Source organism: Ranitomeya variabilis, chromosome 2 (genome assembly GCF_051348905.1).
Source record: "Ranitomeya variabilis isolate aRanVar5 chromosome 2, aRanVar5.hap1, whole genome shotgun sequence".
NCBI lineage: Eukaryota > Metazoa > Chordata > Amphibia > Anura > Dendrobatidae > Ranitomeya > Ranitomeya variabilis.
In genome coordinates, this window is record NC_135233.1 from 534,595,609 (window position 1) to 534,618,745 (window position 23,137).

The 23,137-nt window shown below is 52.2% G+C and overlaps 1 protein-coding gene across 6 annotated transcripts in view; it reads left to right on the forward strand.

Annotated features, from left to right (window-relative positions):
- The window catches only part of KIAA1549L (KIAA1549 like), a 673,640-nt gene that overhangs the window by 434,350 nt on the left and 216,153 nt on the right, over positions 1–23,137 (forward strand). For all 6 annotated transcript variants that reach the window (XM_077288115.1, XM_077288116.1, XM_077288117.1 and 3 more), the window contains one exon: positions 287–414. In XM_077288115.1, the coding sequence (XP_077144230.1) occupies positions 287–414 (128 nt within the window). The remainder of the gene's footprint in view (positions 1–286; positions 415–23,137) is intronic.

A 23,137-nucleotide genomic window follows, 5' to 3' on the forward strand; every position in this document is an offset into this window, starting at 1 on the left:
CAGATCATTTTCTAAGATGAGAAAAAAACCCTTACTTATGCATCCAGCACAGGTATAAAGAATATGGAGATGTAGCAGGGTGAGCATCACAATTTGTTTGTAATATAGGTAATAAAAGAACAATTGTGATATCGTAGCGCTCAGCTCTGCTACATCCGTGCACAGGAGGGAGCTGACAATACAGGCACACAGACCCCCACATCTCCCACAAGCTGTTGACATTTTCATTATGTGAGTTGCAGAAATGATGCCTAACACTTGTCTCTGTTGCTATGGTAACTTGTAGCCGGTGGCCTTGTGAAAATGGTTCCGTCATCAGCAACGAATCAGAAGAGGCCAGATCAGACAGGAGCACTCCGCAGAAAGTAATGGCTCAGCACAGAGCGACAAAGGATGAGGCCTGCAAGCGGAACGGTGAGGAGGACACCCTGCGGATGGCAGCGTCCATCATCTGCAGCACCACACACATGCTCGGGTCACGCTGAGCCGGACACTGACATTACCTTACTGTTGGCGCATGACACCTTCACCGCCTCTGTCTAAATTATACAGAAAAATTTAATTTCCAGTAGTTTCATTCTTCAGAATCATCATGCGTCTCATTGCTGCTTAGTGCTCCTATGTCTTGGAGGGTGCTGGCATAGAAATAGATACATGTCCCCGCTCAGTGTGTCGGAGGCCATAACATTTATACTGATAGGATTGGTAAATCTAATGGGACTTTTGTTCTAAAATTGATTTTAAGGTTTTGTACAAGATTAGAAAAACATGGCTGCTTTCTTCAGAAGCACGGCTCCATGGATGTGCTTAACAGCGAATTAATTGAAGCTGCAGTACCGCACACAACCTGTGGACAGCTGTGGCGCAGTTTTGGAAGAAAGCAGCCATGTTCATTACATCTTGTACAACCATATCGTTCCCTGTCCTCATCCCTTCTCAGGTGTTCCATAAAGCATTGCAATATTAACTAGATGGGTATTTCCTGAAGGAACTACAGATAGTGCTTTGGAATGGTGCCCGGGCTGCCTCTGCAAGACTTTCACATTGTGTGCCCCTCAGGTGCTGGTTTGGTAGTTGTAGCCCCTCAGGGTTGAGGATTTGGTGGGCTGGGAACCTCGGGGTCCGATTTGGTGGGCGGGGCCCCTCGGGGTCCGATTTGGTGGGCGGGGCCCCTCGGGGTCCGATTTGGTTGTGGGGCCACTCGGGGTCCGATTTGGTGGGCGGGGTCACTCGGGGTCCGATTTGGTGGGCGGGGTCACTCGGGGTCCGATTTGGTGGGCGGGGTCACTCTGGGTCCGATTTGGTGGGCGGGGTCACTCTGGGTCCGATTTGGTGGGTGGGGTCACTCTGGGTCGTATTTGGTGGGCGGGGTCACTTGGTCCGATTCAGTGGGCGGGGTCACTCTGGGTTCGATTCGGTGGACGGGGTCACTCTGGGTCTGATTCGGTGGGCGGGGTCACTCTGGGTCCGATTCGGTGGGCGGGGTCAATCTGGGTCCGATTTGGTGGGCGGGGTCACTCTGGGTCCGATTTGGTGGGCGGGGTCACTCTGGGTCCGATTTGGTGGGTGGGGTCACTCTGGGTCCGACTTGGTGGTCGGGGTCACTCTGGGTCCCATTTGGTGGGCGGGGTCACTCGGACACATTTGGTGGGCGGGGTCACTCTGTGACTCATTTGGTGGGCGGGGTCACTCTGGGACCCATTTCGTGGGCCGGGTCGCTCTGGGACCCATTTGGTGGGCGGGGTCATTCTGGGTCTGATTTGGTGGGCGGGGTCACTGGGTCCGATTTGGTGGACGGGGTCACTCTGGGTCCGATTTGGTGGGCGGGGTCACTCTGGGACCCAGTTGGTGGGCGGGGTCACTCTGGGACCCATTTGGGGAGCGGGGCCACTCGGTGTCAGATTTGGGGGGCGGGGCCACTCGGTGCACTTACTTTTCACACACGGGATGAGAGGGTGTCATAGTCACTTTATTCTGATGTTTGACTTTGATAAATGATCATGTCCTAAAATGGACACCGTACATTTGCATAGCTGCCATCTTTGGAAGGTCAAGTTGGGGGTAATGGAAAGTTCGCCATTATTTCCTATGGGAATTTTTTTTTTTTTTAAATGCAATTTTTTAAAAAACTACAAATTGTATCGACACGAAAAATACTTAGCACACCTCTCGTGGACGCTGGCTTCGAAATGACGCCTCATTGGAGTCTGCGTGCAGCGGTTCGGGCCGCATTAATTGCAGAAAAAAACTGAATAATAATAAGTTTACCACGTTCGGATTGCAATAATAATACTAGATGGGTATTTCCTGAAGGAACTACAGATAGTGCTTTGGAATGGTGCCCGGGCTGCCCCTGCAAGACTTTCACACTTGGGTGCCCCTCAGATGCTGGTTTGGTAGTTGTAGCTCCTCAGGGTTGAGGATTTGGTGGGAGAGGCCACTCTGGGTCCGATTTGGGGGGTGGAGCCACTCTGGGTCCGATTTGGTGGGCTGGGTCACTCTGGGTCCGATTTGGTGAGCCGGGCCACTATGGGTCCGATTTGGTGGGCCGGGCCACTCTGGGTCCGATTTGGTGGGCCGCGTCACTCTGGGTCCGATTTGGTGGCCCGGGTCACTCTGGGTCCGATTTGGTGGGCGGGGCCCCTCAGGGGCCGATTTGGTGGGCCGGGCCACTCTGGGTCCGATTTGGTGAGCCGGGCCACTATGGGTCCGATTTGGTGGGCCGGGCCACTCTGGGTCCGATTTGGTGGGCCGCATCACTCTGGGTCCGATTTGGTGGCCCGGGTCACTCTGGGTCCGATTTGGTGGGCGGGGCCCCTCAGGGGCCGATTTGGTGGGCCGGGTCACTCTGGGTCCGATTTGGTGGCCCGGGTCACTCTGGGTCCGATTTGGTGGCCCGGGTCACTCTGGGTCCGATTTGGTGGCCCGGGTCACTCTGGGTCCGATTTGGTGGGCCGGGTCACTCTGGGTCCGATTTGGTGGCCAGGGTCACTCTGGGTCCGATTTGGTGGCCCGGGTCACTCTGGGTCCGATTTGGTGGCCCGGGTCACTCTGGGTCCGATTTGGTGGCCCGGGTTACTCTGGGTCCGATTTGGTGGCCCGGGTCACTCTGGGTCCGATTTGGTGGGCCGGGTCACTCTGGGTCCGATTTGGTGGGCCGGGTCACTCTGGGTCCGATTTGGTGGGCCGGGTCACTCTGGGTCCGATTTGGTAGCCCGGGTCACTCTGGGTCCGATTTGGTGGCCCGGGTCACTCTGGGTCTGATTTGGTGGGCCGGGTCACTCTGGGTCCGATTTGGTGGCCCGGGTCACTCTGGGTCCGATTTGGTGGGCCGGGTCACTCTGGGTCCGATTTGGTGGGCCGGGTCACTCTGGGTCCGATTTGGTGGGCCGGGTCACTCTGGGTCCGATTTGGTGGGCCTGGTCACTCTGGGTCCGATTTGGTGGCCCGGGTCACTCTGGGTCCGATTTGGTGGCCCGGGTCACTCTGGGTCCGATTTGGTGGCCCGGGTCACTCTGGGTCCGATTTGGTGGCCCGGGTCACTCTGGGTCCGATTTGATGGCCCGGGTCACTCTGGGTCCGATTTGGTGGGCATGGTCACTCTGGGTCTGATTTGGTGGGCCGGGTCCCTCTGGGTCCGATTTGGTGGGCCGGGTCCCTCTGGGTCCGATTTGGTGGGCCGGGTCCCTCTGGGTCCGATTTGGTGGGCCGGGTCACTCTGGGTCCGATTTGGTGGGCCGGGTCACTCTGGGTCCGATTTGGTGGGCCGGGTCATTCTGGGTCCGGTTTGGTGGGCCGGGTCACTCTGGGTCCGGTTTGGTGGGCCGGGTCACTCTGGGTCCGGTTTGGTGGGCCGGGTCACTCTGGGTCCGGTTTGGTGGGCCGGGTCACTCTGGGTCCGATTTGGTGGGCCGGGTCACTCTGGGTCCGATTTGGTGGGCCGGGTCACTCTGGGTCCGATTTGGTGGGCCGGGTCATTCTGGGTCCGGTTTGGTGGGCCGGGTCACTCTGGGTCCGGTTTGGTGGGCCGGGTCACTCTGGGTCCGGTTTGGTGGGCCGGGTCACTCTGGGTCCGATTTGGTGGGCCGGGTCACTCTGGGTCCGATTTGGTGGGCCGGGTCACTCTGGGTCCGATTTGGTGGGCCGGGTCACTCTGACTGACAGCAGGATAAGGGAATGGCTGATAACAGAGAATAGACTGACAGCAGGACAAGGGAATGGCTGATAACAGAGAGAATAGACTGACAACAGGACAGGGGAATTGCTGATAACAGAGAGAAATAGACTGACAGCAGGACGGGGAATGGCTGATAACAGAGAGAATAGACTGACAGCAGGACGGGGAATGGCTGATAACAGAGAGAATAGACTGACAGCAGGACAGGGGAATGGCTGATAACAGAGAGAATAGACTGACAGCAGGACGGGGAATGGCTGATAACAGAGAGAATAGACTGACAGCAGGACAGGGGAATGGCTGATAACAGAGAGAAATAGACTGACAGCAGTACGGGGAATGGCTGATAACAGAGAGAAAAAGATGGGTATTTCCTGAAGGAACTACAGATAGTGCTTTGGAATGGTGCCCGGGTTGCCTTTCACACTTGGGTGCCCCTCAGGCGCTGGTTTGGTAGTTGTAGCTAGGGTTGAGCGAAACGGGTCGATCATTTTCAAAAGTCGCCGACTTTTGGCTAAGTCGGCGTCTCATGAAACCCGATCCGACCCCTGTGCTTGTCGGCCATGCGGTACGCGACTTTCGCGCCAAAGTCGCGTTTCAATGACGCGAAAAGCGCCATTTCTCAGCCAATGAAGGTGAACGCAGAGTGTGGGCAGCGTGATGACATAGGTCCTGGTCCCCACCATCTTAGAGAAGGGCATTGCAGTGATTGGCTTGCTGTCTGCGGCGTCACAGGGGCTATAAAGGGGCGTTCCCGCCGACCGCCATCTTACTGCTGCTGATCTGAGCTTAGGGAGAGGTTGCTGCCGCTTCGTCAGAATCAGGGAGAGCGTTAGGCAGGGTCCACTAACCACCAAACCGCTTGTGCTGCAGCGATTTCCACTGTCCAACACCACCTTCGGTGTGCAGGGACAGTGGAAGCTATTTTTTTTTTTTTTTCCCCTCAGCGCTGTAGCTCATTGGGCTGCCCTAGAAGGCTCCCTGATAGCTGTATTCCTGTGTGTACGCCACTGTGGAAACCAACTGCTTTTATCAAAGCACATATCCTCTTGTTCCTTCCTTTCTGCACAGCTATCTTTTTTGTTTGTCCACACTTTTTATTTAATTTGTGCATCAGTCCACTCCTATTGCTGCCTGCCATACCTGGCTGAGATTACTGCAGGGGAGATAGTAATTGTAGGACAGTCCCTGTTTTTTTTTTTTTTTTTTTTTTTTTTTTTGTGGGAGATTAAGATTGGCATTTCTGCTAGAGTGCCATCCCTGTGTGTGCCATCTCTCACTGAGTGGGCCATAGAAAGCCTATTTATTTTTTCCTTCATTTGTGTTCTAAAATCTACCTCAACACAAAAACACTACATCAATCAGTGGGAGAAAAATATTGGCCTCAGTCAGGGCTTGTGTGCCACTGCTGTGTGTGCTATCTCTCATTCAGTGGGCTATAGAAAGCCTATTTATTTATTTTTTTTTTTTAAATATTATTTGGTTTCTAAAGTCTCCCTGAAACAAAAAAAATACCTAAAAAAACAGTGGGAGAGTAATATTGCCCTTTCAGCTTGTGTGCCAGTCTTGACTCCTGGGTGTGCCACCTCTGTCCCTCTCATTCAGTGGGCCATAGAAAGCCTTTTTTTTTTTTTTTTTTTAATATTATTTGGTTTCTAAAGTCTCCCTGAAAATAAAAAAAAAAATACATAAAAAAACAGTGGGAGAGTAATATTGCCATTTCAGCTTGTGTGCCAGTCTTGACTCCTGGGTGTGCCACCTCTGTCCCTCTCATTCAGTGGGCCATAGAAAGCCTTGTTTTTTTTGTTTTTTTTTTAATATTATTTGGTTTCTAAAGTCTCCCTGAAAATAAAAAAAAAAAAAACATAAAAAAACAGTGGGAGAGTAATATTGCCCTTTCAGCTTGTGTGCCAGTCTTGACTCCTGGGTGTGCCACCTCTCTCTCTAATTGTGGGCCATAGAAAGCCTTTTTATTTTTTTCCTTCATTTGTGTTTTAAAATCAACCTCAACACAAAAACACTACATCAATCAGTGGGAGAAAAATATTGGCCTCAGTCAGGGCTTGTGTGCCACTCCTGTGCGTGCCATCTCTCATTCAGTGGGCCATAGAAAGCCTTGTTTTTTTTTTTTTTTTTTAATATTATTTGGTTTCTAAAGTCTCCCTGAAAATAAAAAAAAAAATACATAAAAAAACAGTGGGAGAGTAATATTGCCATTTCAGCTTGTGTGCCAGTCTTGACTCCTGGGTGTGCCACCTCTCTCTCTAATTGTGGGCCATAGAAAGCCTTTTTATTTTTTTCCTTCATTTGTGTTTTAAAATCAACCTCAACACAAAAACACTACATCAATCAGTGGGAGAAAAATATTGGCCTCAGTCAGGGCTTGTGTGCCACTCCTGTGCGTGCCATCTCTCATTCAGTGGGCCATAGAAAGCCTTGTTTTTTTTTTTTTTTTTTAATATTATTTGGTTTCTAAAGTCTCCCTGAAAATAAAAAAAAAAATACATAAAAAAACAGTGGGAGAGTAATATTGCCCTTTCAGCTTGTGTGCCAGTCTTCACTCCTGGGTGTGCCACCTCTGTCCCTCTCATTCAGTGGGCCATAGAAAGCCTTGTTTTTTTTTTTTTTTTAATATTATTTGGTTTCTAAAGTCTCCCTGAAAATAAAAAAAAAAATACATAAAAAAACAGTGGGAGAGTAATATTGCCATTTCAGCTTGTGTGCCAGTCTTGACTCCTGGGTGTGCCACCTCTGTCCCTCTCATTCAGTGGGCCATAGAAAGCCTTGTTTTTTTTTTTTTTTTAATATTATTTGGTTTCTAAAGTCTCCCTGAAAATAAAAAAAAAAAAACATAAAAAAACAGTGGGAGAGTAATATTGCCCTTTCAGCTTGTGTGCCAGTCTTGACTCCTGGGTGTGCCACCTCTGTCCCTCTCATTCAGTGGGCCATAGAAAGCCTTGTTTTTTTTTTTTTTTTTTAATATTATTTGGTTTCTAAAGTCTCCCTGAAAATAAAAAAAAAATACATAAAAAAACAGTGGGAGAGTAATATTGCCATTTCAGCTTGTGTGCCAGTCTTGACTCCTGGGTGTGCCACCTCTGTCCCTCTCATTCAGTGGGCCATAGAAAGCCTTGTTTTTTTGTTTTTTTTTTAATATTATTTGGTTTCTAAAGTCTCCCTGAAAATAAAAAAAAAATACATAAAAAAACAGTGGGAGAGTAATATTGCCATTTCAGCTTGTGTGCCAGTCTTGACTCCTGGGTGTGCCACCTCTCTCTCTAATTGTGGGCCATAGAAAGCCTTTTTATTTTTTTCCTTCATTTGTGTTTTAAAATCAACCTCAACACAAAAACACTACATCAATCAGTGGGAGAAAAATATTGGCCTCAGTCAGGGCTTGTGTGCCACTCCTGTGCGTGCCATCTCTCATTCAGTGGGCCATAGAAAGCCTTGTTTTTTTGTTTTTTTTTAAATATTATTTGGTTTCTAAAGTCTCACAGAGAAAAAAAAAAAAATAAATTAGGTGGGAGATTAATATTGACATTAGTGCTTGAGTGACAGTCCTGCGTGTGTGTCATCTCTGTGATTTGGTGTCACAGAAAACAGAGTGTGTAACATTGTGCCTGATTTTCCTTGTGGTCTCACCAACCTGTTAAGGGATATTGAAATCATACTGAAGTTATAGCTCACCGTGTAAGTTGTTTGACAGCAACAAATAAAGTTAGTTTGGTTACGATTTTTAAACAATGAGGAAGTCTGGTGCAAGAGGTCGTCGTGGGCGTTCATTGTCAGCTGGTAATGATGGTAGTGGTAGTGGAGCATCAGGTGGTCGTGGGGATAAAAATATTCCACCTAAGTCTGGAGCTGTGGAGCCAGTTTCGTCGTCAGGCTACACAAGGCCTCGAACGCTCTCTTTTCTGGGAGTAGGAAAACCGCTTTTAAAGGCGGAGCAGCAACAGCAAGTTTTGGCTTACATTGCAGACTCAGCCTCTAGCTCTTTTGCCTCCTCTTCCGAAACTGGTAAATGTAAAAGCAGCGCGTCGCTTGTGGATGTTCACGGTCAGGGACAAGTCGCTTCCTTGTCCTCCTCAGCAAAAACTACAACAAGAGAGAAGGATGCAGCAGGCGACACAACGGGTCACTCCATGGAGCTCTTTACACATACCGTCCCTGGCTTAGAAAGTGAAACATTTAACAGGCCATGCCCATTACAAGTAGATTCTGACATGGAGTGCACTGATGCACAGCCACAGCCAGAGTACTATGCTGCTCCTTTGACTCAGACCACCACATTGCCCTCTCAGGGTACAGATCCACAATCAGACCCTGATGAGACTATGTTGCCCCGCCACGAACGCTATACCACCGACCGACACAGTGACACAGACGAAGTTGCACACGAGCTCGAAGAGGAGGTAATAGATGACCCAGTTATTGACCCCGATTGGCAGCCATTGGGGGAACAGGGTGCAGGCGGCAGTAGTTCAGAAGCGGAGGTGGAGGAGGGGCCGCAGCAGGCATCAACATCGCAACAGGTTCCATCTGCCGGGCCCGTATCTGGCCCAAAACGCGTGTCAAAGCCAAAACCTGTTGGAGGACAGCGTGGCCATCCGGTTAAAGCTCAGTCTGCAATCCCTGAAAAGGGATCCGAGTCTAGGAAGAGTGCAGTCTGGCATTTTTTTAAACAACATCCAACTGATCAGCGCAAAGTCATCTGTCAAAAATGTTCAACTAGCTTAAGCAGAGGTCAGAATCTGAAAAGTCTAAATACTAGTTGCATGCATAGACACTTAACCACCATGCATTTTCAAGCCTGGACTAACTACCAAACGTCCCTTAAGGTTGTAGCACCCTCGGCCAATGAAGCTAGTCAGCAACGCAACATCCCTTCCGTCACTGTAAGGCCACCATTTTCCGCACCACCGGCAGTATCTGTGCAGGTTTCTTTGCCAGCCAAAAGCAGTCAGGGTCAGGGAATCACCAGTTTAGTAGGAGGAAATATTGCATCTAGGGCACCGGCGGAAACAATACCGTCTCCAACCGTCTCTCAGTCTGCCATGTACACCGGCACACCCGAAAGTTCCACGATCTCCTGCTCTCCAGTCCAGCTCACCCTACATGAGACTCTGGTTAGAAAAAGGAAGTACTTATCCTCGCATCCGCGTACACAGGGTTTTAACGCCCACATAGCTAGACTAATCTCGTTAGAGATGATGCCCTACCGTTTAGTTGAAAGCGAAGCTTTTAAAGCCCTGATGGAGTACGCTGAACCACGATACGAGCTACCTAGTCGACACTTTTTTTCCAGAAAAGCCATCCCAGCCCTGCACCAGCATGTTAAACAGCGCATCGTCCATGCACTTAGGCAATCTGTGAGTACAAAGGTGCACCTGACTACAGATGCATGGACCAGTAGGCATGGCCAGGGACGTTATGTGTCCATCACGGCACACTGGGTGAATGTGGTGGATGCAGGGTCCACAGGCGACATCAATTTAGGGACAGTTGTGCCTAGCCCACGGTCTAGGAAACAGTTGGCTGTAGGCGTTCGCACCCCCTCCTCCTCCTCCTCGTCCTCCTGCAGAAGCTACAGCTCTTCCACAGAACGCAGTCGGCCAACCACTCCATCGGCAGATGACACTGTTGCACACCAGTTGTCCCATTATGGGCCAGCTACTGCCAAGCGTCAGCAGGCTGTATTGGCTATGAAGTGTTTGGGCGACAACAGACACACCGCGGAAGTTCTGTCCGAGTTCTTGCAACAAGAAACGCAGTCGTGGCTGGGCACAGTAGATCTTGAGGCAGGCAAGGTAGTGAGTGATAACGGAAGGAATTTCATGGCTGCCATCTCCCTTTCCCAACTGAAACACATTCCTTGCCTGGCTCACACCTTAAACCTGGTGGTGCAGTGCTTATTGAAAACTTATCCTGGGTTCTCCGACCTGCTCCTCAAAGTGCGTGCACTTTGCTCACATATCCGACGTTCGCCTGTACACGCCAGCCGTATGCAGACCTATCAGCGGTCTTTGAACCTTCCCCAGCATCGCCTAATCATAGACGTTGCAACAAGGTGGAACTCAACACTGCACATGCTTCAGAGACTGTGCGAACAGAGGCGTGCTGTTATTTATTTGTGGGAGGATACACGGGCAGGCAGTAGGATGGCAGACATGGAGTTGTCAGGTGTGCAGTGGTCGAAGATACAAGACATGTGTCAAGTCCTTCAGTGTTTTGAGGAATGCACACGGCTGGTTAGTGCAGACAACGCCGTAATAAGCATGAGCATCCCCCTAATGCGTCTGCTGATGCAAAGTTTGACGCACATAAAGGAGCAGGCGTCTGCACCAGAGGAAGAGGGAAGCCTTGATGACAGTCAGCCATTGTCTGGTCAGGGCAGTGTACAGGACGAGGTAGCGGGCGAAGAGGAGGTGGAGGACGAGGAGGATGATGGGGATGAGTATATTTTTAATGCGGAAACTTTCACGGGGGCACAGGAAATTGGTTGCGTGTCACGGCCGGGTTCTGGTTTTTTGAGGGACACAAGTGACGTAGATTTGCCTGCAACTGCCCCTCAACCAATCACAACCGGAGATTTGACAACTGGAACTTTGGCCCACATGGCGGATTATGCCTTACGTATCCTAAAAAGGGACACACGCATTACGAAAATGATGAACGATGACGATTACTGGTTGGCCTGCCTCCTTGATCCACGCTATAAAGGCAAATTGCAAAATATTATGCCACATGAGAACTTGGAACTAATATTAGCAACCAAACAATCAACTCTTGTTGACCGTTTGCTTCAGGCATTCCCAGCACACAGCGCACGTGATCGTTCTCACACGAGCTCCAGGGGGCAGCAGACTAGGAGTGTTAGGGGTGCACACATCAGAAGTGGCGTTGGACAGAGGGGTTTTCTGACCAGGTTGTGGAGTGATTTTGCTATGACCGCAGACAGGACAGGTACTGCTGCATCAATTGAAAGTGACAGGAGACAACATTTGTCCAGTATGGTTACTAACTATTTTTCATCCCTTATCGATGTTCTCCCTCAACCGTCATTCCCATTTGATTACTGGGCCTCCAAATTAGACACCTGGCCAGAATTGGCAGAATATGCATTGCAGGAGCTTGCTTGCCCGGCAGCAAGTGTCCTATCAGAAAGAGTATTCAGTGCTGCAGGGTCAATATTAACCGAAAAAAGGACTCGTCTGGCTACCCAAAATGTTGACGATCTAACATTCATTAAAATGAACCACAACTGGATTTCAAAATCTTTTGCCCCACCTTGCCCGGCCGACACCTAGCTTTCCTATGAAAAGCTCTTGCCTGTGAATTACTTTTCTAATGTCTAATTTGCTGCTGCAGATTGTACAGCATACGACATGTTTACACCTCCCTAAATGGCCAAACTCCCCACACGGGGCCGTGGTATCGCGACTTGGCGCAAGCACCCGTGAGACTGCTGTTTGTCTGAAGAGGTGGGTGTGCTCGCTTTTGGTTGACGGCATTGCTACTGGGTCCCTCATAGTACAATGTAGTGTCTCTGGCGGTGGTGGTGCGCACCCAACGTCAGACACACCGTTGTAACATGAGTGGCCCTGGGGCGGTCCCGCCGGCCTCAAGAGAGTTCCCCCCTACCCCAGCTCAAACTGGGCTCTACCACGTGCAAAATTATGTCGCACAGCTCCACCAATCTTTAGTCTATTCGCTGACATCATTCAATGTCTGGCACTGACAATACAAATTTGTAGACATCTATGATGCAACTTAAAGTAGTCTGTGTCTGTGTCCTATATTGGCACCATTAAATAGTTACTGCCAAATTACTATGTCAGAAACACAGCAGATGAGCCCACCCCTGTACCTAAGTATGCCACCTTTTTTTTTGTTTTGGTTGTTTTGCGAGACATTAACATCTATTTATATTTTGGGAGTACTGGGACAGACACTCCTTGCACTACTCCTCCACTCAGCACCAAGCTGCCTGCCCGTGTATCCATGTAACCGCTGTAAAACTGCCATGAGCCTATTGTTTGTTATTTTAGGCCTTTGAAGCCTTTCTGCGCTCCCTCCTTCCACTAGTCCTCCACTGACCAGACCACTGCTGCCCGTGTACCCCTGGAACCAATTTTAAAGTGCCTACAGCCAGCCCATTTTATTGTGTTAGGCCTTCGAAGCCTGTCTGCGGTCCCTCCTTCCACTAGGCCTCCACTGACCAGACCACTGCTGCCCGTGTACCCCTGGAACCAATTTTAAAGTGCCTACAGCCAGCCCATTTTATTGTGTTAGGCCTTCGAAGCCTGTCTGCGGTCCATACTTTAAATACTCCTCCACTCACCACCAAGCTGCCTGCCCGTGTATCCATGTAACCGCTGTAAAACTGCCATGAGCCTATTGTTTGTTATTTTAGGCCTTTGATAGCCTGTCTGCGGTCCCTACTCCTCCACTGACCACCAAGCTGCCTGCCCGTGTATCCATGTAACCGCTGTAAAACTGCCATGAGCCTATTGTTTGTTATTTTAGGCCTTTGAAGCCTTTCTGCGCTCCCTCCTTCCACTAGTCCTCCACTGACCAGACCACTGCTGCCCGTGTACCCCTGGAACCAATTTTAAAGTGCCTACAGCCAGCCCATTTTATTGTGTTAGGCCTTCGAAGCCTGTCTGCGGTCCATACTTCCACTAGGCCTCCACTGACCAGACCACTGCTGCCCGTGTACCCCTGGAACCAATTTTAAAGTGCCTACAGCCAGCCCATTTTATTGTGTTAGGCCTTCGAAGCCTGTCTGCGGTCCATACTTTAAATACTCCTCCACTCACCACCAAGCTGCCTGCCCGTGTATCCATGTAACCGCTGTAAAACTGCCATGAGCCTATTGTTTGTTATTTTAGGCCTTTGATAGCCTGTCTGCGGTCCCTACTCCTCCACTGACCACCAAGCTGCCTGCCCGTGTATCCATGTAACCGCTGTAAAACTGCCATGAGCCTATTGTTTGTTATTTTAGGCCTTTGAAGCCTTTCTGCGCTCCCTCCTTCCACTAGTCCTCCACTGACCAGACCACTGCTGCCCGTGTACCCCTGGAACCAATTTTAAAGTGCCTACAGCCAGCCCATTTTATTGTGTTAGGCCTTCGAAGCCTGTCTGCGGTCCATACTTCCACTAGGCCTCCACTGACCAGACCACTGCTGCCCGTGTACCCCTGGAACCAATTTTAAAGTGCCTACAGCCAGCCCATTTTATTGTGTTAGGCCTTCGAAGCCTGTCTGCGGTCCATACTTTAAATACTCCTCCACTCACCACCAAGCTGCCTGCCCGTGTATCCATGTAACCGCTGTAAAACTGCCATGAGCCTATTGTTTGTTATTTTAGGCCTTTGATAGCCTGTCTGCGGTCCCTACTCCTCCACTGACCACCAAGCTGCCTGCCCGTGTATCCATGTAACCGCTGTAAAACTGCCATGAGCCTATTGTTTGTTATTTTAGGCCTTTGAAGCCTTTCTGCGCTCCCTCCTTCCACTAGTCCTCCACTGACCAGACCACTGCTGCCCGTGTACCCCTGGAACCAATTTTAAAGTGCCTACAGCCAGCCCATTTTATTGTGTTAGGCCTTCGAAGCCTGTCTGCGGTCCATACTTCCACTAGGCCTCCACTGACCAGACCACTGCTGCCCGTGTACCCCTGGAACCAATTTTAAAGTGCCTACAGCCAGCCCATTTTATTGTGTTAGGCCTTCGAAGCCTGTCTGCGGTCCATACTTTAAATACTCCTCCACTCACCACCAAGCTGCCTGCCCGTGTATCCATGTAACCGCTGTAAAACTGCCATGAGCCTATTGTTTGTTATTTTAGGCCTTTGATAGCCTGTCTGCGGTCCCTACTCCTCCACTGACCACCAAGCTGCCTGCCCGTGTATCCATGTAACCGCTGTAAAACTGCCATGAGCCTATTGTTTGTTATTTTAGGCCTTTGAAGCCTTTCTGCGCTCCCTCCTTCCACTAGTCCTCCACTGACCAGACCACTGCTGCCCGTGTACCCCTGGAACCAATTTTAAAGTGCCTACAGCCAGCCCATTTTATTGTGTTAGGCCTTCGAAGCCTGTCTGCGGTCCATACTTCCACTAGGCCTCCACTGACCAGACCACTGCTGCCCGTGTACCCCTGGAACCAATTTTAAAGTGCCTACAGCCAGCCCATTTTATTGTGTTAGGCCTTCGAAGCCTGTCTGCGGTCCCTCCTTCCACTAGGCCTCCACTGACCAGACCACTGCTGCCCGTGTACCCCTGGAACCAATTTTAAAGTGCCTACAGCCAGCCCATTTTATTGTGTTAGGCCTTCGAAGCCTGTCTGCGGTCCATACTTTAAATACTCCTCCACTCACCACCAAGCTGCCTGCCCGTGTATCCATGTAACCGCTGTAAAACTGCCATGAGCCTATTGTTTGTTATTTTAGGCCTTTGATAGCCTGTCTGCGGTCCCTACTCCTCCACTGACCACCAAGCTGCCTGCCCGTGTATCCATGTAACCGCTGTAAAACTGCCATGAGCCTATTGTTTGTTATTTTAGGCCTTTGAAGCCTTTCTGCGCTCCCTCCTTCCACTAGTCCTCCACTGACCAGACCACTGCTGCCCGTGTACCCCTGGAACCAATTTTAAAGTGCCTACAGCCAGCCCATTTTATTGTGTTAGGCCTTCGAAGCCTGTCTGCGGTCCATACTTCCACTAGGCCTCCACTGACCAGACCACTGCTGCCCGTGTACCCCTGGAACCAATTTTAAAGTGCCTACAGCCAGCCCATTTTATTGTGTTAGGCCTTCGAAGCCTGTCTGCGGTCCATACTTTAAATACTCCTCCACTCACCACCAAGCTGCCTGCCCGTGTATCCATGTAACCGCTGTAAAACTGCCATGAGCCTATTGTTTGTTATTTTAGGCCTTTGATAGCCTGTCTGCGGTCCCTACTCCTCCACTGACCACCAAGCTGCCTGCCCGTGTATCCATGTAACCGCTGTAAAACTGCCATGAGCCTATTGTTTGTTATTTTAGGCCTTTGAAGCCTTTCTGCGCTCCCTCCTTCCACTAGTCCTCCACTGACCAGACCACTGCTGCCCGTGTACCCCTGGAACCAATTTTAAAGTGCCTACAGCCAGCCCATTTTATTGTGTTAGGCCTTCGAAGCCTGTCTGCGGTCCATACTTCCACTAGGCCTCCACTGACCAGACCACTGCTGCCCGTGTACCCCTGGAACCAATTTTAAAGTGCCTACAGCCAGCCCATTTTATTGTGTTAGGCCTTTGAAGCCTGTCTGCGGTCCATACTTTAAATACTCCTCCACTCACCACCAAGCTGCCTGCCCGTGTATCCATGTAACCGCTGTAAAACTGCCATGAGCCTATTGTTTGTTATTTTAGGCCTTTGATAGCCTGTCTGCGGTCCCTACTCCTCCACTGACCACCAAGCTGCCTGCCCGTGTATCCATGTAACCGCTGTAAAACTGCCATGAGCCTATTGTTTGTTATTTTAGGCCTTTGAAGCCTTTCTGCGCTCCCTCCTTCCACTAGTCCTCCACTGACCAGACCACTGCTGCCCGTGTACCCCTGGAACCAATTATAAAGTGCCTACAGCCAGCCCATTTTATTATGTTAGGCCTTTGAAGCCTCTCTGCGGTCCCTACTTTAAATACTCCTCCACTCACCACCAAGCTGCCTGCCCGTGTATCCATGTAACCGATTTCAAACTGCCATGACTGCCTACTGTTTGTTATTTTAGGCCTTTGTGAGCCTGTCTGCGGCCCCTACTTGCAATACTCCTCCACTGACCACAATGCTGCCTGGAGTGCCTGCCTGTGTATCCATGTAACCGATTTCAAATTGCCATGACTGCCTACTGTTTGTTATTTTAGGCCTTTGTGAGCCTGTCTGCGGCCCCTACTTGCAATACTCCTCCACTGACCACAATGCTGCCTGGAGTGCCTGCCTGTGTATCCATGTAACCGATTTCAAACTGCCATGACTGCCTACTGTTTGTTATTTTAGGCCTTTGTGAGCCTGTCTGCGGCCCCTACTTGCAATACTCCTCCACTGACCACACCAATGCTGCCCGTGTACCCCTGGAACCTATTTAAAAGTTCATAGAGCCTAGTTATATATTTTATTTACTATTAATAAGGCCATGATGGACTACGCTGTACCACGCTACAAGCTAACCAGTCGACACTTCTTTTGCGAGAAAAGCCATCCCAACCCTCCACCAGCTTGTAGAAGACCGCATTGTCCATGCACTCTGGCAATCTGTGAGTACAAAGGTGCACCTGACAACAGACGCATGGACCTGTAGGCATGGCCACGGAAGATTACGTGTCCATTACAGCACAATGGGTTAATGTGTTGGATGCATGGTCCACAGAGGACAGCCTACTAAGTATGTCTGCAGTCCATAATTCAAATTGTCCTCCACTGTCTAAATCGGAGCTTCCACCTTCTGGCTTTCGGCCTATAGTATCAGAAATTAAACTGCATTTGGCCTTCAACTTTGGTTACGGCCTACTAACGGCTTCTGCCCCTCCCTGGTGTTGCCCACAACTAAATAAAGCTGAGCTTCAACCTTCCGGCTCTCATTAAGTGGTTTTGAAAAAACAAAATGGTGGATAGGGCCTACTAACGGCTTCTGCCCCTCCCTGGTGTTGCCCACAACTAAATAAAGCTGAGCTTCAACCTTCCGGCTCTCATTAAGTGGTTTTGAAAAAACAAAATGGTGGATAGGGCCTACTAACGGCTTCTGCCCCTCCCTGGTGTTGCCCTCAACTAAATAAAGCTGAGCTTCAACCTTCCGGCTCTCATTAAGTGGTTTTGAAAAAACAAAATGGTGGATAGGGCCTACTAACGGCTTCTGCCCCTCCCTGGTGTTGCCCACAACTAAATAAAGCTGAGCTTCAACCTTCCGGCTCTCATTAAGTGGTTTTGAAAAAACAAAATGGTGGATAGGGCCTACTAACGGCTTCTGCCCCTCCCTGGTGTTGCCCACAACTAAATAAAGCTGAGCTTCAACCTTCCGGCTCTCATTAAGTGGTTTTGAAAAAACAAAATGGTGGATAGGGCCTACTAACGGCTTCTGCCCCTCCCTGGTGTTGCCCTCAACTAAATAAAGCTGAGCTTCAACCTTCCGGCTCTCATTAAGTGGTTTTGAAAAAACAAAATGGTGGATAGGGCCTACTAACGGCTTCTGCCCCTCCCTGGTGTTGCCCTCAACTAAATAAAGCTGAGCTTCAACCTTCCGGCTCTCATTAAGTGGTTTTGAAAAAACAAAATGGTGGATAGGGCCTACTAACGGCTTCTGCCCCTCCCTGGTGTTGCCCACAACTAAATAAAGCTGAGCTTCAACCTTCCGGCTCTCATTAAGTGGTTTTGAAAAAACAAAATGGTGGATAGGGCCTACTAACGGCTTCTGCCCCTCCCTGGTGTTGCCCACAACTAAATAAAGCTGAGCTTCAACCTTCCGGCTCTCATTAAGTGGTTTTGAAAAAACAAAATGGTGGTTAGGGCCTACTAACGGCTTCTGCCCCTCCCTGGTGTTGTCCTCAACTGAACAAAGCTGAGCTTCCACATTCTGCCTTTCGCCCTATACTATCAGATATTAAACTGCATTTGGCCTACTAGTGTGGTTAGGCCCTTGAAACAGTGTCTGCTGCTCTTGGGTTTGCTACTCCACTGAACAAAGCAATGCCGCCTGTTTAGTCCTGTTACCAATTTTGAACTGCATTTAGCCTACTTTATTCTTTGGCCCTATATCTGTTTCCTCCTCATCCTGCCCATTGCCCAGCCACTGCTAAATGAGTCTGCTGGTACATTGACCTAGACCACTACATTCCCCTTGTACTCTACACAGCCAGAATCTGACCCTGCTGAAAGTAAGGTTCCCCTTCTCGCATGTTATACCACCTTACACAGGGACAAAGAGGAAGGTGCAGATGAAAGTGCAGGTTCCTTCATCAGGTGGGGGGGGCATACTCGTTGGCGACGTCACTGGCACAGGGCCCCTCAGAGTACGCAAAAGTGTCGCTGCTGGTGGGAGGCGCCCCCGCCATGCAAACACACCGCCGTACTTTGAGGGGCCCTGTGCCAGTGCCAAAGCGAACGAGTGGGCCCCCCCCTGCTTGCTCAGGATCACAGCACTTGCAACGTTTAAATACTTACCTTTCCCTGCAACACCGCCGTGACGTAGTCCGCATTTCCTGGGCCCACGAAAAAATTGAGCCAGCCCTACTCCCCCCACAACTTTTGCCAAATGACCCCCAATTCCCTATGCCCAACTATTATTATAAAGTTAATTACGATTGGCAAGCTTCAGAAACAAGAATGGATGTTTTTGGCATTAAAATGGGCACTGTAGGTGTTTTCCTGGCCTCCACTCACTGCCGACTATGCTTCCCCATTGACTTGCATTGGGTTTCGTGTTTCGGTCGATCCCCGACTTTTAGCGATAATCGGCCGAATGCACTCGACTCGACTCTGGACAAAATCGGGTTTCCCAAAACCCTACTCGATCTGAAAAAAATGAAAGTCGCTCAACCCTAGTTGTAGCCACTCTGGGTCCGATTTGGTGGGCGCTGTATACTGCGCGGCTCTGCGCTGTATACTGCGTGGCTCTGCGCTGTATACTGCGCGGCTCTGCGCTGTATACTGCGGGGCTCTGTGCTGTATACTGCGGGGCTCTGCGCTGTATGCTGCGGGGCTCTGCGCTGTATGCTGCGGGGCTCTGAGCTGTATGCTGCGGGGCTCTGCGCTGTATGCTGCGCGGCTCTGCGCTGTATGCTGCGCGGCTCTGCGCTGTATGCTGCGCGGCTCTGCGCTGTATGCTGCGCGGCTCTGCGCTGTATACTGCGGGGCTCTGCGCTGTATACTGCGGGGCTCTGCGCTGTATGCTGCGGGGCTCTGCGCTGTATGCTGCGGGGCTCTGCGCTGTATGCTGCGGGGCTCTGAGCTGTATGCTGCGGGGCTCTGGGCTGTATGCTGCGCGGCTCTGCGCTGTATGCTGCGCGGCTCCGCGCTGTATGCTGCGCGGCTCCGCGCTGTATGCTGCGCTGCTCTGCGCTGTATGCTGCGCTGCTCCGCGCTGTATGCTGCGCTGCTCCGCGCTGTATGCTGCGCGGCTCCGCGCTGTATACTGCGCGGCTCCGCGCTGTATGCTGCGGGGCTCTGCGCTGTATCCTGCGCGGCTCTGCGCTGTATACTGCGCGGCTCTGCGCTGTATAATGCGGCGCTCAGCGCTGTATACTGCGGGGCTCTGCGCTATATGCTGCGGGGCTCTGCGCTGTATACTGTAATAATAATAAGACTACAGATAGTCCTTTGGGATTGTGCTGTGCTGTCACTTTAAGAGCTGATATTATCTGACAAAACTGTGACGTGGTGGAGTTGATAGGCGTTGGCATAGTAACTGTGTCTGACTGCACATATCAATGAGCTAATCAGCCAGGTGGCATTTGGCAGTTAAGTTATTTTTAGAAATTGCCTCAGAAACCAGCCCATTTTAAACGTATAGGAAAATGTCCCTATTGAAATGCATTGAAACAATGCTTTCCAATGAGGGGGAAACAATTTTCAAATGCAAATTGCGCCAAAACTACAAATCCGATCGACATGAAAATAACTTAGCACACCTCTCGTGGACGCTGGCTTCGAAATGACACCTCACTGGAGTCTGTGCGTTCAGCGGTTCGGGCCGCATTAACTGCGAAAAAAAGCCTAATAATAATAATAATAATAACTAGATGGGTATTTCCTGAAGGAACTACAGATAGTGCTTTGGAATGGTGCCCGGGCTGCCCCTGCAAGACTTTCACACTTGGGTGCCCCTCAGATGCTGGTTTGGTAGTTGTAGCCCCTCAGGGTTGAGGATTTGGTGGGAGGGGCCACTCTGGGTCCGATTTGGGGGGGTGAAGCCACTCTGGGTCCGATTTGGTGGGCTGGGTCACTCTGGGTCCGATTTGGTGAGCCGGGCCACCATGGGTCCGATTTGGTGGGCCGGGCCACTCTGGGTCCGATTTGGTGGGCCGCGTCACTCTGGGTCCGATTTGGTGGCCCGGGTCACTCTGGGTCCGATTTGGTGGGCGGGGCCCCTCAGGGGCCGATTTGGTGGGCCGGGCCACTCTGGGTCCGATTTGGTGAGCAGGGCCACAATGGGTCCGATTTGGTGGGCCGGGCCACTCTGGGTCCGATTTGGTGGGCCGCGTCACTCTGGGTCCGATTTGGTGGCCCGGGTCACTCTGGGTCCGATTTGGTGGGCGGGGCCCCTCAGGGGCCGATTTGGTGGGCCGGGCCACTTTGGGTCCGATTTGGTGGGCCGGGCCACTCTGGGTCCGATTTGGTGGCCCGGGTCACTCTGGGTCTGATTTGGTGGCCCGGGTCACTCTGGGTCCGATTTGGTGGCCCGGGTCACTCTGGGTCCGATTTGGTGGGCCGGGTCACTCTGGGTCCGATTTGGTGGCCAGGGTCACTCTGGGTCCGATTTGGTGGCCCGGGTCACTCTGGGTCCGATTTGGTGGCCCGGGTCACTCTGGGTCCGATTTGGTGGCCCGGGTTACTCTGGGTCCGATTTGGTGGCCCGGGTCACTCTGGGTCCGATTTGGTGGGCCGGGTCACTCTGGGTCCGATTTGGTGGGCCGGGTCACTCTGGGTCCGATTTGGTGGGCCGGGTCACTCTGGGTCCGATTTGGTGGGCCGGGTCACTCTGGGTCCGATTTGGTGGCCCGGGTCACTCTGGGTCCGATTTGGTGGGCGGGGCCCCTCAGGGGCCGATTTGGTGGGCCGGGCCACTTTGGGTCCGATTTGGTGGGCCGGGCCACTCTGGGTCCGATTTGGTGGCCCGGGTCACTCTGGGTCCGATTTGGTGGGCCGGGTCACTCTGGGTCCGATTTGGTGGCCCGGGTCACTCTGGGTCCGATTTGGTGGGCCGGGTCACTCTGGGTCCGATTTGGTGGGCGGGGCCCCTCAGGGGCCGATTTGGTGGGCCGGGCCACTCTGGGTCCGATTTGGTGGCCCGGGTCACTCTGGGTCCGATTTGGTGGCCCGGGTCACTCTGGGTCCGATTTGGTGGGCTGGGTCACTCTGGGTCCGATTTGGTGGGCCGGGTCACTCTGGGTCCGATTTGGTGGGCCGGGTCACTCTGGGTCTGATTTGGTGGGCCTGGTCACTCTGGGTCCGATTTGGTGGGCCGGGTCACTCTGGGTCCGATTTGGTGGCCCGGGTCACTCTGGGTCCGATTTGGTGGCCCGGGTCACTCTGGGTCCGATTTGGTGGCCCGGGTCACTCTGGGTCCGATTTGATGGCCCGGGTCACTCTGGGTCCGATTTGGTGGGCAGGGTCACTCTGGGTCTGATTTGGTGGGCCGGGTCCCTCTGGGTCCGATTTGGTGGGCCGGGTCCCTCTGGGTCCGATTTGGTGGGCCGGGTCCCTCTGGGTCCGATTTGGTGGGCCGGGTCACTCTGGGTCCGATTTGGTGGGCCGGGTCACTCTGGGTCCGATTTGGTGGGCCGGGTCACTCTGGGTCCCATTTGGTGGGCCGGGTCATTCTGGGTCCGGTTTGGTGGGCCGGGTCACTCTGGGTCCGGTTTGGTGGGCCGGGTCACTCTGGGTCCGGTTTGGTGGGCCGGGTCACTCTGGGTCCGGTTTGGTGGGCCGGGTCACTCTGGGTCCGGTTTGGTGGGCCGGGTCACTCTGGGTCCGATTTGGTGGGCCGGGTCACTCTGGGTCCGATTTGGTGGGCCGGGTCACTCTGGGTCCGATTTGGTGGGCCGGGTCATTCTGGGTCCGGTTTGGTGGGCCGGGTCACTCTGGGTCCGGTTTGGTGGGCCGGGTCACTCTGGGTCCGGTTTGGTGGGCCGGGTCACTCTGGGTCCGATTTGGTGGGCCGCGTCACTCTGGGTCCGATTTGGTGGCCCGGGTCACTCTGGGTCCGATTTGGTGGGCGGGGCCCCTCAGGGGCCGATTTGGTGGGCCGGGCCACTCTGGGTCCGATTTGGTGAGCCGGGCCACTCTGGGTCCGGTTTGGTGGGCCGGGTCACTCTGGGTCCGATTTGGTGGGCCGGGTCACTCTGGGTCCGATTTGGTGGGCCGGGTCACTCTGGGTCCGATTTGGTGGGCCGGGTCACTCTGGGTCCGATTTGGTGGGCGGGTCACTCTGGGTCCGATTTGGTGGGCCGGGTCACTCTGGGTCCGATTTGGTGACCCGGGTCACTCTGGGTCCGATTTGGTGGGCGGGTCACTCTGGGTCCGATTTGGTGGGCCTGGTCACTCTGGGTCCGATTTGGTGGGCCGGGTCACTCTGGGTCCGATTTGGTGGGCCGGGTCACTCTGGGTCCGATTTGGTGGGCCGGGTCACTCTGGGTCCGATTTGGTGGCCCGGGTCACTCTGGGTCCGATTTGGTGGCCCGGGTCACTCTGGGTCCGATTTGGTGGCCCGGGTCACTCTGGGTCCGATTTGGTGGCCCGGGTCACTCTGGGTCCGATTTGGTGGCCCGGGTCACTCTGGGTCCGATTTGGTGGCCCGGGTCACTCTGGGTCCGATTTGGTGGCCCGGGTCACTCTGGGTCCGATTTGGTGGGCCGGGTCACTCTGGGTCCGATTTGGTGGGCCGGGTCACTCTGGGTCCGATTTGATGGGCCGGGTCACTCTGGGTCCGATTTGGTGGGCCGGGTCACTCTGGGTCCAATTTGGTGGGCCGGGTCACTCTGGGTCCAATTTTGTGGGCCGGGTCACTCTGACTGACAGCAGGATAAGGGAATGGCTGATAACAGAGAATAGACTGACAGCAGGACAAGGGAATGGCTGATAACAGAGAGAAATAGACTGACAGCAGGACGGGGAATGGCTGATAACAGAGAGAAATAGACTGACAGCAGGACAGGGGAATGGCTGATAACAGAGAGAATAGACTGACAGCAGGATGGGGGAATGGCTGATAACAGA